At 31.3% G+C, this 18,582-nt stretch overlaps 1 protein-coding gene across 6 annotated transcripts in view; it reads left to right on the top strand.

Moving 5' to 3' along the window:
- LOC130446301 (homeobox protein homothorax) overlaps positions 1-18,582 on the top strand; it is a 356,948-nt gene that overhangs the window by 118,406 nt on the left and 219,960 nt on the right. For all 6 annotated transcript variants that reach the window (XM_056782464.1, XM_056782466.1, XM_056782463.1 and 3 more), the window contains one exon: positions 16,084-16,134. In XM_056782464.1, the coding sequence (XP_056638442.1) occupies positions 16,084-16,134 (51 nt within the window). The remainder of the gene's footprint in view (positions 1-16,083; positions 16,135-18,582) is intronic.

The raw sequence follows: 18,582 nt of genomic DNA, 5'->3' as shown, positions 1-18,582 counted from the left end.
GTTAGGTTAGGTTATTAAACAAAAATAAATTTTTCCAACTTCAAGTATCGATATCTCGAAAACGAAGCGAGATATCGAAAAATTTTAGTCTTCGTTTTCGACTTATTATGGATCGATTTACAAAATGGCATACTCAAATTCAAACGCCACCGAAATCGTACTCGTTTTTATCTAGAAATATCATTTAACCTATTGATTGTTAATTCTATTATTTTTTCTTCATAAAGCAAACCTGCAGTATTATTTATAATCAAATTATGTTAAAGGGATAGACATTGGCACAAACTGTTTGGTATAAAAATAATAATTTTCTTTTATGTTTACCCAACAACTACGAAATGAATAGAAAATAAGTCGAAACGAACTGGCAACTACTACTCTTGTCCCTGTATTTTTTGGGTGTTGGAATATATTGCTGCTAAATGTTAATTCTAATTGAAAATTTTTGTTTTGTGTTTGTGTTTGAAAAATTTCAATGTAATTGAGGATTCATTGTTGAGAACGTTACAGTCTTCTGTTTTAAATAAGCTGTACATCGTTTTCATAAAGGAATTTCATTTGTCTGGATGCTGCATTTAAAGAAACCTTGCTTTATGTCGCCACTGCCACTTTTTCCAACTATTTTCCATTGAATCTTCATTAACAAGTCTTTATTAAACTCTCATTATATCGCCATATAAATATATATATTGCCAAATAGGAAAATCTTAATATAACATACAGGGGGCTTCAGAGACAAGATCACCTTTTTTGAAACACCCTGTTTAATACTTTCTCAATTTTCAATTGATATTTGTTATTCACAAATGTTATTTTATACTTTTTTAAACATTAGATCGTCCCCTGAATACTTTTAAACGTAATTATCCTACAAAATTTAATTATAAATACTACCCCTTCCCTATAAACCCCATTAAAAATAATTTTAAGATATTCGACACTTTAGGGGCTAGAATCCCATGAATAATTGCGGAGAGTAGATCGTTCCTTCTAACGGATTGTTGTGATTATATCCAAATTTATTATAAAGGTGTAATTAAAGTTGTAAAAAAATAATTATCATACAATGGTGGAGGTGTTAAATTTGGATTGAAGCATTTATGTTAGTCATTAAAATACTGATTCAGATTATATGAACTCTATTTTAATAAGCTGTTTGTGTAGTAGAAACTGTCAGAAGTATTTCAATTCGACCCAAACGAGTGGAATATGTGAAAGAACAGTTGAAACTCCCCATTCTGATGAATCTAAAAATTTATGAAATTTCTTATTGTATTCGTAGAAAAATTAATTTATATTTGTTTTAACATAAATATCTCATTTTGTAAAAATTGTAATAACATCTTTGGGCTCAAAAGTTCCTTACGAAAAAAATCTCCTGCTAATTATTTTCCATGTTATAAGCACACCAATATTTGTTTTGAATGGAAAGAGAAAAGAACGAAAAACCATCCCGAAAGATAGAAGAAAGAAACATGGAAAGCGAAGAATGGAATATAATGGGAAAAAAGAAATATCGGAAGAAGATTTCTTAAATGAAAGGTAGATGACAAACCGATCAATGACAGAAAACGTAAGAAAAATTAAAATGGATACAGAATTGTGAATCTTACGAAATCATCAAAACATATTATGGGAGAATAGAAGAAAAAGTGAGTCTAAGAAATTGAACGAGGAAAGAAAAATTGAAAAAGGAAGAAAGAGACAAGAATTGACGAAGAACTTAAGGTGGGAACGGATAGACTGTAAGGTAGATGAAGTTATATACTAAAAAACATCTACGGCATAAAAATGGATGAAATGACGAAAAAATAATGGATCTTTTGCTTTTGATCTAGAAGTACATTCCGTATATTCTAGTAACAATTTTATTTTTCAACTTTTTTCAACTATTATGTCACTGCTTAATGTTTAAATAGTTCTATAACTACACTACAAACTGAACTACATACGATCGACAGAACTGAAAATGATTTAAACAGTAAAAACTATTAAGAAAAATGAAAAACACAACCCAACAAATGCTAACAAGTTATGTTTATCCATATTAGTATAATAAACGTCAAAGTCTTGGAATGCACTATTACATAATTTACTCACATTTTCTAGAGAGTTTGAGTTTGAGTTAATAGTATAAAAAGGCGCATTTTAAAGTGAAACAATGTATGCGATCACAGTCTAGATTTTTACATAAATGACTATTAATGTATCTTTCTCAGATTAAAACAAGAATTCATTAAGATTTAATTACAAACTTATTTCCTATGAATAATTCCGTTCAATGTTTTCGATTCATCGCGAGTTGTAAATAACTTTCATTGAATAACAAATTAGAAAGGTCAGATAAATAAACACATGTTAGTTTCTCAAATTTTTCTCGAAGTATCTATGGAACCGAAAAGAAAAAAAACGGTCAAAGTTCTTCTGTGACCTCGAGTATATTGGGCGAATGACATGAAAATGTTATTAGTATTAATCTCTTAATCTCTCGAGATTACTTGTTAACTTCCACAACTACTTAATGAACATAACGTGGGAAATTTGGTAGAAAATGTTTATCGGGTAATAATGGGCTCTTGAAATATTTTATTGTAAAAAAATATATATAGGAAAACGTATTAATAAAACTGTATTTCGAAAGCTTCATTTTTTATTAGTAATGTTTTATAAATTTATGAATTATTTCTTTTTTCACATTTCAAAAGCAATTTTTTCTTAATATTGTTTCTTACATTAACATTAAGACTAGAACAATATTGATTTAGGTATTCATTCATTAAATTTACTTGGAAAATTTAATTTTCCAAACAAGTCATTTCCTCAATTTCAACTTATTTCCGATTATTTTTGAAAATAATTGATTTCTACTTCGTTGTACTGTACGTCAAGCATACAATATTTTAAATTGGGGTTATTACTTGAGTTTTGAGATATGGCAACATTGATGTGAATATGTCAAATCTGACATTGCCATCATAAAGTTTGACATTTTTAATTGTGAACGTTCTCAGAACACGTTGTCATAAGAGTGTTGCACATCGAGGCAAATAGTGGCCTGTCTTCTCGTAATAACTGTCACCAACGTTTTATTATAGCAACGTAGAACGGTCAAATCTGAATTCAGTATTTGTTTGATAGAAGTGTTCGGAAAAATCGCAGGAGACGAATCATTCTTCACCGCGACAATGCTAGTTCTCACACAAATAAAAACGTTTTTGAACAGTCAAAACATCGAATTAATGGATCATCCGCCGTACAGTCCTTGTTTGGCAACCAATGATTCCATCTTATTTCCGCAGATCAAAAATAAATTGCGAGGTCAACGATTGTCTACCACCGAAGACGCAGTTTATTACGTCATCGGAATGGAAATCGACAATTGGTTCAAACGCATGTAAAAGTGTATTTTTTTTGTCTGTATACCTCAAACTCATACCTTCGTAGTATGATTTAATGATTTATTGATATAAAACAGTACAGAATATTCGAGAAGATTTTGAAAGTATAGAAAGAAAAATTGGTTTAACTCGATATTTCTTCTCCAATTGTTGTTATTATCAAATGATAATTGAGCTTCGACCTTAGTTTTGGTATTGTTACAAAATAAAGACTATGTTAGCAATAATAAGATCAATATTACTTATCATTATTGTAACCAAATTTTCACAAATCCAATATTTCTTCATTAATTTTCTATCTCTTCTTTTCTCTTACTATTTCACTTATTTCTATATTTTACAATATCGATGACACACATCTCTCTTAGGTTACGTTAATATTCATTTTCTCTCTCGTTCGAGACACTTTCTCTATACTGCGCATGCTTGAGAATGCGCACAACCGAGCTGGAATCTCGGAGGATAGAGAAATCGTTGCCACTCTGTACTTCTTAGTCCACTTACAGAGCCTGTCCATATACAAATATTATATATATAGATATATGGGTTTTTGTATATTGAATAACATTCTTTTTATATAGATTTAATTCATATTAAAAGTTAACACATCTTTCCAGGTCTAACAGCTGATTATATATAGAAAAATGTATCGTGAACAAACCGGAGTATTATATTAAGTTGTATCACGCATTTTTAATCAGATGGTTGTTATTTTCGATAAAACGTCTTAAAACATTCAATTGGCATGCGATACTTATAACAAATAATCTCCAATTTTCCCAAAATAATGAATCCACATTTTCAAGTATTAAAATAGTATTGTTCATAGCATAAAAAAGAAACAAAGAGAATCAGGACAGATTCATTTTAGATTGAATAATATATAATATATAATAATTCTTTAATATAAATATTTTGAGATGTCACACAATCAGAAGAGTTAGAGCTGGCAACACTGCTTTTCTAAATACCACCAAGTAGTAAGTTCTTACTGCAGTTGCCATCAAAATATGAATTTGAAGTTGAAAAGTATATCAACTATAGTGAGAAAGCAAAGGTCTATGAAGGAAGTTAAGTACACAGTTTCCCTTCTAAATATAGGATTGAGCTTGAAAATTGACGTTTAGTGATGACCATAAAATATTTACCTGCAGCTCTTGAGTCATGAAATTGTTGTTTCATGTTGCATCGCCACTCACAACAGAGCGGACAGTTCAATCTTTACAAGAAAATAATGTAACAGTGATTGAATATCCACCTTATTCGCCTGATTTGGCCATGCGTGATTTCTGGTTATTCTTTAGTCTAAAGAAATACTCACGTGGTCTACATGTCACGATGAAGGATGATATAGATGAAGCTAATGAAATATTTTGAATAGAAATCATAATCGTGAAAAAATCTATTTATAACGAGTTGAATAAATGATTTTTATACACGGTTGGGTTCATTCTGCGTCTACCCCAGCCTTATTTACATCAGATATCGGCCATCCTGCCGCTTATGGAACAAGGTCACGTGACTTCTTTTCGTACAAATAAATAGTTGAAAAAAAAAAAATGAAATATAACTATAGGATTGTAGGTTTTACAAAGAACATTCGACAGAAAATAAAATAAATATCTCGAAAAGTTTGACATATGTTTTATGAGGTATTTTGTCATATTTAATTGATTTTTTTGTTCATTTTTTGCGCCACTATAAGTGAATCGATATTCCCGAAATGAATTATTGTGAATATTCTAGATTGTTTTACATTTTCACATCGACCAAATTGGTGAATTGAAGTGAGGATATAAGAACATTTAAAGGACATGGAAGCGGAAAATATATAAATTTTTTTTCTTCAATTCCTTATTATATAATTCGACATATATTTGTCGTCAAATTTTAGCTTCTATTTGATTAAAAATCAGTTTCTAAAATAGATAGAATATTGACGATTCCACCTAACATAAAAATTGTACACGAAACCAACTTGGTCCTGAAAGTATTTGATATGTATGTGATCCTATTTCTGAAAAAGAACACTGAAAATTATCCCGAAAACAAGATAAAACATTTATACAAATATCAATTATGTCGAAAATATACAATTTGGTTATTCTCACTGATAACTCGTTTTCTATTGGTAACTCTTATTATAAAAATTTTTTCCCTTTAGAATTTCATTTACAGATAAGATCTAATATGTATACATTTAATGAAATGGTGATCATTCTTATTTTGAAGATACACCACTGGCAGTATTCTAACACCAACTCAAAACAAACAAAAATACGAATCCATTTCTGAAACACAACTGCAAGCTTTGTATTTTGTAGCCGGGTTCGCCACAGTCATCGATGTAAAATTAAAATCATTTTGTTTGTTCTATTTTTACTCTTTTGCCAACGAACAACAGGTTCATTATGAATCAATTGAATTGGAAATAGGGATCGAAACTATAGTTTCAGTAATGTATTGGTAATAAAAGAATTAATCAAAAGCTCCCGTACTACTTGAATTCATAACGTAATATGACGAGGTTAAAGATCTATTACTATCATACTAACATGAAATAAATCTTGATAATGAGCATTTATTAACAATTAGTGAGTTATTCAAATGTATTTTTTGCTTATAGTAGAGATGGTATAACTTCAATTAAATAAAGAATGGAGAATAATCAATACTTTTCCTTTTTGGTACTTAATCCTTCCGAAGTCTTTAGAAAACAAGTACAGTTTGAATTTAATTTGAAATAAAATATTCTTATATGGTTTTCAATCAGTGATGGAGTAACGTCCCACGCGAAATGTAGGAATTTATAATAATCGGTGTGTAAAAATCCCAATTTTATAATTCGGGCTCTTCTCTGAAATATCTTGAACTATTTTTTTCTTTAAGAATCCTGAAAGATTCTTAGCCTCTGTCAAACTAAAAATTAATTATCTTTGTATAAAAGAAAAAGGATCAGGCAGCAATGATATAACATTCGAATGAGGTGAGAATTCTTAAAACGATTGTTATTTATTCTAGATTTAGTTTCATAAATGGATAGTAATGATATAAAACTATTTCCTCTACAGAGCTTCAGTTGCGATATTTCTTCATCTTCGTTATATACCTCCCAATGGTGAAAGGGGCACCTTGAGTATTATAGCTGTGGTAAAACAACGTTTCTATCCTCATGGATCTTTTTGTAGGATTCATAAAAATTTATTTTCTTCTTGTTATGGTAATTTCATTGTTTATCTGTTTCTCTGTCTATAGTTTTTCTTTACGTCCGTACAGATCTGCCTTTCTTTAACCTGTACTTGTAAAATTATGTTTGTTGATGGTTTCTGTAGTGTATGTCCCATCCATCTTCATTTTTACTCCGTAATCGTTATGTCTATTATCTTTTTCTTCATTACTAATCATGATTGGGCACAAAATTTTGCGAATAAATTGAATGAATGGTAATAATATGGAATTATTTCCTTTACGGGGCTTGGGTTGGGATACTTGATCATCATCGTTATATAGCTCCCAGTAGAGAAAAGGGCACAATCAGTGCTTCAGCAGCTGTGGTCAAACGAAGTTTCTATCCTCATGTATCGTTCTGAGATTCCAGAAATTTTGTTTCCTCTTGTTTTTGACTGTTTCCTTGTTAAGTTTCTGTTATCCGGTTTTCTTTGCAGCTTTTCTCAATTCTTCTCTCAATTCCTTGTGTTTTCTTTATTTTCAAATTGTCAGCTCATTTTAAAGATAGTCTTCAGAAGTTTCCTATGTAGCTGATGTCGGTAACCTACTTGGTACGGTCTGGGAGACTCAAGTGTCTGGTATTTCTTTATATGTAGATGACTTTACAGCTGATGATGTGATGGTGATGGCTCAAAGAAGGGAATGTCTTGATACTTCGTTGCTAGTTGTCGATATGGGAATAAGGCGACTCCCTCTTGGGTAATAAGGGAAGAGTATGTTAGACCAGTTGATATGAATACATATTGGGCTTGTAGATCGCTTGACGGAGCAGTCGGTATGGTTATATGGTACAGTAGACGTTTGCTCTATATTATGGATAGCAGTTCCAAATAAAGAACTTCCTCGCAGATTTCGAAGCGTTAAACCTTAAAACGGTTTCGACCAAGAAACTAGAAAGAAACTGTTGGAAGCAGATTTGAAAATATATATGTAAATAAAGGAAACAACTTCTCCGTAAATGTATCTTTTAAATAAACATTTATTGTTAGTGTACTTTGCTAAAATTTATGAGAGATTGTCAATCAATAAATCCGGAATCAAACCAGAACAATTATATCATATTATTTGCATGAATTTAACATTTTTTTTTCTGATAAATTAGCAATTAGTCAAAAATAGCTTCAATATTTTAAATAATCACGCAATAATTCCTTATCCAACATTTACACTCGATATGGATTCAGATACACACATTGTATATCATGCAGCTATTACGATTAAACAATTTTCGTAATATCAACCCCCCTTTTTGTAATTAAATTTAACTGTTATGTTAAATAAACCCCTTTGTGTATTTATACTTGCATTAAAATTTCTTCACAAACAATTTAAGCATGCATACTTACATATAACGCAAGAGGGACCACCCATTGGTATTTTAGAGGTCGTAGGTCGTGTAAAACGAACCATAACTTGGTACCATAACATGGTAAGGTAAGGAGTGGTACCTTTAGCTGCCAACAGTGGATTTATTATAGTGTCGCTCTTAATGAATCTATCGCAGAATGTCCAAATTGGATGTTAACACCAGTAAGTCATTAAAGTGTCAAACGCTTTAAGAAGGGTTACTTTTTATGGAGCGTATCATTCATATTTTGATGGGTTTTACAGGTCCACATACAATGGCATTCGATTACCTTTCGTCAACATTCCGTTATTCCGTCTATTTAATTATAATGTAGCAGTTCGTCGGCATTCCTTTTAATTAACAACTGCAAAAAATTAAGTCACATAAGTCACTTATTCAGTCACTTTATTTGCGTATGTGTTATTTAGAAAACTATGGCTTATGTTACTAAGAATGGAAGCAATTGGTACCGACACACAGTGGGGCGAATCTATGAATTTGGTGGACATAGTACCAATCAATGTTAATCAAAATTCCCACCTATGATATCTCATTAAAAAGATCGTCTATGTAAAATGTACCACAACTTTTGGGTCACATCGATTCCTTATGTCCAATAATTTGGTGTTTCGCCCCAGGGGTGACAATAGACTCCACGTGGGTTAGTGTGGACCTTACAGATCGGTTCGTTTAACACCATTCTATCCCTTTTTTGAGCTATTCAAATTAAATGGTAAAAAATATCATTTATTTCAAGCCTAGTGTCACCTATTTCCATAAAACATTATTTCTGTATCAAAAACATTCATCTAAAGTGTAATTTTCGAGGAATTGTATCTATTGTGCTGTGAAACCAGCTGAAACAAAAGAGCGAGAAAGTTATCCAATCAAAGCGGTCGTATCCCCCGCACTCCATCTCTCAGTCGAAAAGAAAAGAAAAACCATTAGGCTGTGATTACGGCTACTTGTAACAATGAGAGTCGAGTTATTAGATAAATCACTGCTTTCCGGACTGAATTACCACCGTCTATCTGTTGTTTATAATATGAGACGTAGGTGTGTGCTTTTGTATTCGAAATAAAGATGAGCAATCGTAGAAACAACTATTATTTTGGAACTATATCCATCATTATGCCTCTAGGTTGTTATATACTTTGTGTTACCAGATTTTGTTCTTATTTTTCTGTGTATCACGAAAGTTTTTTTTTCATTGTCTTATTTCTACTGGTTCGCAAAAATATTTATCTGGAGAGCTGGAGAAATTACCTGCATTCAGTCCAGCGTAATACTGTGGTTAGATGGCGAGGAAATAGCTCGTGATTTTCCGAAATGTCTAGTTCTTTACAACTCTATAAATTTTTGTTATGTGTATGTCTTTCTTCATGTATGAAAAACCGTCTAATTGAAAAGAATTCATCCCCAACTAAGATTTTCCCCAATTTAACACCGTAACAGATTAAAATCCACAATAGTAAATACAACTCCAAGATAAAAGATCTTTTGTGCGGGATTTTGTTTTGTTGTTTCACCCCTAACGTGCGTATATTTGTGTTTATGTGTAATGATTCTGTTGCACACTCCGATTGTTTGCAATTTCCAGTGTGCGAATAAAAGATAACGAAGAACCGCAGAGCGATGCTGCCTGCCATCTTGTATCATTTTCTGTACTGCGGGTGGATGCATTTCTACCAAAAGCGTCTTTAAAAAGTTTTATTCGCTTTAATACTAATTTAAAATGTACAAATATTTTACCATGGAATTCATTGTCTATAAATTACTAAATACGATTTTCTACCTGCTTAGTTATTCATAATATTTATACGGGTATTTGTTGATTCCTGTCTTTATATTATATGTAAGTGAATTAAGTAATTAATGGCAAAAATGATAAACGTTTACATAAATTACAAAAACGGAATTAATTACTCCAAATTAGTGTAGACAATACCGAAGTGCCTGTACAGATATGTATTAAAAAAATTGTAGAATATTCAGGTCAATCTCAAGATTTTCTTTATCTCAATATAACCTCTCAATCTCTACTCGAATTGCCTAATTACTGACCATATATTTGTTACTCCTCTTTTAATGTTCAATACAAGATTAATATATTATAGTTGTAATATGCTAAATATCATGCTATTTGTTTTCTTTACAGAAGACTATGAAATTACCAATAACTGACAAATCATCTTCAAAATTTTCTTCTTGTAATTCTTCATACAGTACTCCCTGAGGTTATTGTTAACATTTATTTCTATTGATTATGCGAAATATGACGATTAAATCAGTAATAACTATGTGAAATGTTAACTTCAGATATACGTTGTACCTGACTTATTTTAGACGAAACCTGGATATTGGAAAACGGCCTCGAAACCCGTAAACTAAATCAGCAGTGGGTAGAATTGGATAGGGAACATCTAACAATGACAAAGATGTCCAAGTTGCGACTGAAAGTAATCGTGAATATGTTCTTATTGGCTAAAAAATGACTTTATAGATCTATGTTAGTTTCCCGAGGTATCCAAGTTTTCTCTGAACCCACCAAGATCGAATGAAATTTGCACCACAATAACGTACAGATACATTCCTTAATGATTGTGAAGAGAAAACGGAAATCCTGGTAATAAAGGGACCTACGAAAACAAACGGCCCCTTCAGGGTCGAGAAGAATAGTAAAATCAAGTATCTAGGAGTTCTAATAGCTAAAAACCAATTTTACAGAACATATTACATATGCAGTCGAGTAGACCAATAAGAAGTCTGCGCAACTTCGGATACTGATGCTGAATGTAGAGTGCTGTGTCAGATGAGTTCCAGGTTCCAGTTGATCGGGATCTTTAAATACGATGCCCATGATTTTACCTTCTGAAAGTATCACCTTAAACTTCTTTAACGTGATTTAGAGCGTTTCTAGTGTGGATATGATTTTTTGCTACTGGAAATTTGTAAAGCTGATGTCATCGATGTAGTGCTGCCTGTCAGAATAACATCATATTATTGGCTCGACGGATATCATTCGAGCACAAACCTTGGAGTATAGCAGTATATCAGAATGTTTTATGGAAACCCGTGGTCTACACTTAATGACAAGACCGGAGCGAGCAAGGGAGTTATTGACTTATAGTTTGCAACAGTAGTTTGCACTTTTTGGATCATTTTATCAAATCCTTCCGTGTTGATTATGGCGTTGTATGGCTTAGCATCACGTTTCCTACTATATAACGATCTTTGACATCATGGCTACATGATTGACAAAAGCGATATCATCAATTGACATGGTCTTTGCTTCTGTTAAAACACTTTCACTCACCATACGACTTTGCATATCAAATACGGTCAGATTTTTTACAGATGAAAACCGAATCCAACCTCATACTTCCACTAAAATCTAATTGTGTGTCTTGTCATCTCAATCTTCCTAATTCTCCATTAGCTACATACCAGTTGTATGGTAAGTAACTCCATCTGTGTCTAAACAAACATTCTTCACAATATGTAGTTTACCTCTCGTATTATTGAAAAAATATGGACCTAGTAAATGACTATTTAATATACGTTTACACAAAGTTGTTTTTTGAATTCAATTATTAATCTCATCGGCACTTAAATGTGTATTATTCTGTTTACAGAATGGTATAGACACTCCGATTTAAAAAGGCAAATTTCTTTCCATTATTGTATCCATTTCAACTGAAAAATTATCCGCTCACTAGCAACTGAAGTGCAATTTGTTTATATTATGTCTGTTGTCCCCGTAAAAATTACAGATTTTTAACGCATTTTAATTTTTGTGTTTCATATCTTTCAATAACTGAAGTTTCCAAGTTACCCGAAGTATAGATTATAAACTAAAATATTTGGAATCGAGATTCTTCTAATATTGCCCTTAAAACGATCCTTGTACATAAATAAATGTACTACTTTGGTTGAACAGAACTTTGATACGTCCATTTTAATAAAATATCTATGCTGGTATGATAATTGACATTGTTAATTAATGTTTTATTTTTATTACTCATAATTAATGGAAATGATTGATATATAATTAATTGGACGTTTTTTAGGTAACTATCAGATATAATGTAAGTAATTAGTACAATAAATATTGGAATATATACTGTGTGTCAAAATGAATTATGGATTTTTTACATTTACAGTTATTTATGTTAAAATTAAAAACAGCTTAAAAATGTTTATGTTTACATAAAAACCTACCATTGTTCACCGCGGACGTCATTTATCACAGGCCATAATATAAATTGCGCTTTAATCATTTTTCTTATACAATTTTTGCAACTTGTATTCCAATTCAGTAAGGTGAGTGTAGGAGTCATTTGCATACAAGGGGGAAAAGTGGGAAAAGTCCTTCAACCCTCAATAGGTTTCCTAAAAAGCCATCAAGTAATGGTCGTAAAAAAAGTAAAAGAAATTCAGAAATATTTAGTAACACCCCAGGTATGAAACAATCGAAGATATTTCTTCCTCGCATGAACTAAAAATAGTTACTTGTATGTGTCCTGGGTACTGTCTTGGGAACAACTATCTGAAGAACATCACAGCAACTCCTGATTGATCTCGGCGTTTTTTCAAGTAATCAAAAGAAATCGCTGAACAAGTGACTGTCTATAGGCCTCCTACGCAGGTCCGGGATTCCAAATAGATTAACAGGACAAAGTGTTGGTGAGGTATACGTCCTTTATGCCCTAGCTCATCTCATCTAATCTAATTCAATCTCAAAGTAGTAAGTTCGATGAACATTTAGAGTATAAATATATACGCAAATTTTTTCGTGACTCTTTATTTCATCAGTAACCTTTTGCCACATAAATCTGATTTCAATTTCTGATATACAGTAAAAAAACGTAAAAGCCAAGGTGCGAAGGTACCACAAATAAGTAAATCTGCCACTGTACCAAATTAATAACACCTTTATAAAGGATCTTGCGCCCTAGGCACGATATCAGTATAAAAAACATCGAGTGCCAAAGTGGTGAAGTAAATAAATTACTTTTCCTACTACCTTACGTAAAGTTCGTAATTTAGACACACTTTCGAGTGCGTTAAAAAATACACTTCAAGCACCAGTGCGTAAAAAACGTATTATTGAGGTCTACGAAGAGTAGTGGCGAGGTTTACATGCGAGAGGTCCAAGGTTCAAGTTGCGCTGATGCATTTTCTATTAATATTAATATTAATAAATATATAGTATATTTAAATAAGAAAAACTTCTGTATTTCGATAAAATGATTACTATCAGAAAAATATTGTATGCAATTCGTGTGTAAAGGTCTTTATCCGACTGATGTGATTAAGACAATATTTGAAGTCGAAAAAAGACTACTGGACACACTTGTTACTAAATTAACTATTTTGGAAAGCTCTCATTTTAATAATATGATTTAAACATGACATAAGGGACTATTAGGGTCATAAACATGTCAAAATAATAGTGGTGCATTAAACTTCTAAAGTGGAATTCATTTTTTTTTGTTTCATTGAAGTAATACCAAAATAAATTGATCAATTGATAGTTTAAACAAGTAAAGAAGCTATTTCCCATTCGATCAACCTTTTTCTCTTAGAACAACGATAATTTCTCAGTCATGAAGACGTTTTTTTTTATTCAATTTTTCTATGAAATTTTCACATGATTTTTTGTATCTTTATTTGTGATTTTTTTTTTACGTCAGTTTCAGAGAACGACTCGAAATCGGTTTTGGAATTGGACAACATTCATCTTATAATAAATCTGATACGCCCGAGTCTAACAAAACGGCGTTTAAAACTATTTTCGAAATTTTTCTACGAGCCTACGTTCAAGTGCTTAATCTCCGAATACCGGACGGCGTTCAAATAAATTTTTCTACTTTATTTCATCTCTTCGCTACTATACAAACCTTTGTTATCGGAGACATGTTTGGGCACCTAAACCCTCTATGTCTGACGCTCTCAATATTTCCATGTCCTGTTTATTTTCACATTTTTTATAATGTGTTGATGTGTCCCCTATCGCTAAAAGGGGAAACAGTGTAAACCAGTAAAGTTTCCGAGACAAACTGTATAAGTACAAAAAGGCCAAGTAACATAAACAATTAGAAGTATCTCTCTCTTATCCTTGGTTCCATTAACCGATAGAAGGATTTTGTGAATCATTTCATAACTATATATGAATAAACAAAAGACTTAAGAAGTGTTGGGAGGCTGCTATTTTAACTCCAATGGGGGTACAGTTTTTTGTACATTTTATTTCAATATTTTGCAGCCTTACGCTAAAGAAGCCATTTTTCATATATGTTCACAATACGCCAATTAATTTTAGAAATGTTTCGAAACTTCAACCTACATCTGATATGCAAAAAGTACTATTTTATATAATAACTGCATATATTTCGAGATGTAGTACTCCACTGTATACTGTTTTACATATAAATGTTATCGATCGTGTTTGTACTGACCTCGTTCAAGAACACTATACAAGAACAGAAATGGCAAAAATAACATCCCGCTTACCATGAGAACACTCTGATCGCTCACGACTCTTTTGAAATTGCTCGTAATGGTAGTATACTTTATCAAACATGTTGCAAACATTGTGAACATGATAAATAACACAATTTAAGAAAATTGGTCGACGTATTTTCCCACACGGTACAATTCAAAATCCGTTTTGTTCTAAATCAATATTTGATAATTTAATTCGAGATCAAACCTACATTAGTCGTCGTAAATTCTGGTTCAAATAAATATTTATGTAGTTAAACCTTCAATTTGTTTACTCATCAGATTTTAATCAATATAATCTATCTGCATCAAGTCCCTTCGTCTTGTTCGATTGTAGCAGCAGATATTACTTCCAACATTCTTTAAAGCATTTTGTAATTAACTAAGTTCCCTTTCTTTTTCCGCTGTTTTGTTTCTTTTGTTCGTTGTTAATAATAAACTCATCGATTTTTTCTATGATCCTTTTCGGTACTCTCGGCGAGATTTTGTCAACTCTGATTATCTACTTTTTTGGATTCCATAGTCTATAGAATTTATATATACTTAACCGAATCCAATCAAGCTTCTGCTTGAAGTTGCTTTAATTTGAGTTACAAAATAATTGACTTATTGGCAATAGTTAAACATTTATTTAATTTCCTTCGATCCATAGTAAATCTTACACATTGTGGTTGGTAGGGAAATCATTAGATTAAGAGCTAAGGTTCCAATCAACTGAAACTCCTTCAAGTAGCCAAACTTGTTTAAGTAGCCCAAAAATGAATAAAGAAAGTGATAGTAAAACGTAAAGTACATGTCTTAAAAAAAAATCCCTTCTGTCTGTTTAAAAAGACAAATATTATACACAACTGAGTAGAATGGCAGTGTATAAATCGTGCAAAGGTAGGAATCATATATGCAAAACATACCATAATATCTGTAGTAATAAACAAATAGGAGAGTTTAAAAAAATTGGTAAATTGTTGAGTTTTAAGAGCTAGGAGTGAGGACCTTGATGGTTTATCTACGCATCTGAATCTACCATCAGGTAAACAGCAGATACTATCCTTATGCAGGTTATTTAAACAAATATTTAACAACGATTATTGCCATCAAGTACTTGACGCAAATCGAAACTTTATGATTATTTTGATTAAGAAAACGCACTAAAACTGGAACTTCATTCAATTGCGATAACACAAAGTTTTGAAATGTTTGTAGTGAACGAAATGGCAAGTTTTGGGAAAGGATGCATCGTTCAAACTAAATGATGAATTTATTGTCGATACTACTCAACTTATAATACAGCTTCAAACATCACGTAGTTTCAAACTGCTTTGCTTCGTTCATATTTCAGCTCATCTGTTTATCTGCTCAATGTAATTTCAGCTTTTTATTTAAAAAACCACCTGCGTGACAAAGAAATTTAAAAAATTCAATACTCACTATATTTTTCTATTATTTTGAGCCTGTATCAGTTTTGCAAGGATTACGAAGATTCATTATACCACCGAATTTATGAATAAATTTCTTCAAATTCATCAAATCAGTGCAAACCCAACTGAAAATATTATTGATATCTATACTTTATTTATTAATTATTTCATTTTTTCTTTGTTTCAGATGGTACAGGCAATTCAAGTGCTACGGTTTCATCTCTTGGAATTAGAAAAGGTAATTCACACATGTATCATAAATTTTTGTCTAACAAACCAAACGAATTTAATTGGCTTTTGTGTCCAGTACTTACTTGATATGCTTAACATTATCCCAAATCTTTATTTATTTATCACGATTTATAATGAAATTTAGACGAAGAAGTTTAGATTTAAGATTTGGATATGAAGTGAAGTTACTGGTTTATGTAAATAAACCAGCAACAATCGATGCATTAGACGATAACATTGTGTTATTTCAAACATATGTTCAGCAAAGCGCTTCATAAGAGCAGCCATATTTCCGTAATAATTTTGCATAACATATAAATTAGTTTTTATATCTTTACAGTTTCAAGTTTCATTATACTGAATAGATTATTCCCAATGTTTTTGAGGTCCAGATCAATTACTACAACTTATTTTTGTAATCTACATTTGACTACACTCATTGGGGCAGCTTTGAGGACATACAGACCTTAAAATCTTCAAATAATTCACAATAATATAATTCTAGACCGCGAAATTTGCGACCCTTGAATCCCGATGATTATATTTGACAATTATTCATATTAGCATTTTGAAGAAATGTTAATAGTCACTTTAAATACATCAATTATATTCAATCTTATACTATAAAAAAGCGCAAGAGCCATTGATACTTATATTGTTGCTCAATACGAATTCTTCATACTGGGTTGGAATTGTTCCACGCCATCTACCACATGATGGCATTTACTTTATTTAACAACGTAACTTAATCCTATAATATAGCAAATACCAATAGCCAATGAGAATATACTCTTAATAGCATGATACATTTTTTTCTTTTCCATCATTAACTAACTGGTGTTAAGATATTATCGTTTCACCACTACGTTTATTGCTATACGGATAATTTTATGACTTGCGTTCATTTTCAATGCCTTATAAAAATAGGGATATCTACATATATGTGAGAGAATTGAGTGGAAAGATTGATATAAACTAATTACACCCGCATTTTTTTGTTTTTTTTTTTTCGAACAGCTACCTCAGCATGTGTTATTAGCACGATTTTATTGGTGCTATTCTGAGTTAAAGCATACCTCTCTTCATAGAAATAACTTGATTAGTATTACTTATTTAAAGCAGTTATTTTCTGTAATCAATTTTATTACTTGCATCGTTGCTCACCACTGAATCAAGATATTTCTTTTCCTTTTATACCCATTTAGTTAGTTCTAAATAAGTTATGATAACGTAAGTCATAATTTTAAAATGTATCTGGCCCTATTATCAAAAAGATGATACTGACATTAACTCAAGAGTAGTAATAATGATGGTTAGGTCAACTGTGGTCTATGTGGGTTCGATTTTCGTTTTTATTATCTAAACCTGACACACTTTTCTGCCGTCTCTGGTAGACAATGTAGGAAAAGTTAATGTTTAGAAATTGGGACTTATATAGAAACTCCTTGAATTAATTGGAAGGTTGACAGCAGATTTATTTCTGAACTTTAAAGTTGCTATGAAACATAAGTGCTAACTGTGCCATAATAATAAAAAAAATATTTAACGAAAAACTTAACAAGATTAATTATTTCTTCTGGAATGACCCTTTCAAATTACCAGACTTATTTTCAAATTATTTTTTCCCTTGGGGAGTATTTTGAGAAAGAAAATCTTCATCTTTGAAGCGTTAAAATAGTTACAAATCTTTCGTTTTGAATGTACCTCACGTCTCCGTCAAAAGACCCAACAATATATATATATATATATATATATATATATATATATATATATATATATATATATATATATATATATATATATATATATATATATATATATAAATAGTACAATGGAAATCCAGTTGAGCAATTGATAATTCTATTGAAATTTCCACTGGTAGATTATAATAAGTCTAAGGTGATTGATATTCTTATGGTCTGCAAAGTTTTTTTCGCAAAAGATAATAAGGCAATTAAGTGGATGTACTATGACATTGTATATTCTCAATTTTTGTTTTCAATACGAAACGAATAAGTAATTTGCAAAATAATGCAAAAACAATCGTATATCAGTCGATCAGTTAATTGCGTACAATTCCATGCAAACAAGTTCTGGGTGAGTGAGGTGTATCGCTTGAGGTGGACAATAACAACGATAGTTACTGCTATTGTCTGTACGATCGATCAAAATTCCTATCACGCCATAATGAACAGCCCATTAGCCGGTCACGACCGAAGAACAATTTTTTATCGACTGCCAACCATGGAACCAAACACTCTTTACCTTTAATAGTGATGGATGAAGTAATTTGAACTGTTATTCGATAACGTATGAACTTCATTAATTTCAAGTCATTTTAGTTGCATATAATATATTGATACTGAAATTTTGAGGATGATAGTTGAAAATTGTGATATAAGGTATCAATTATAACATGGTTTATCAGGATTTAAACATATATAATTTGAAAACA

Source organism: Diorhabda sublineata, chromosome 7 (genome assembly GCF_026230105.1).
Source record: "Diorhabda sublineata isolate icDioSubl1.1 chromosome 7, icDioSubl1.1, whole genome shotgun sequence".
Classification (NCBI taxonomy): domain Eukaryota; kingdom Metazoa; phylum Arthropoda; class Insecta; order Coleoptera; family Chrysomelidae; genus Diorhabda; species Diorhabda sublineata.
This window is presented reverse-complemented; position numbering and strand designations above follow the sequence as displayed.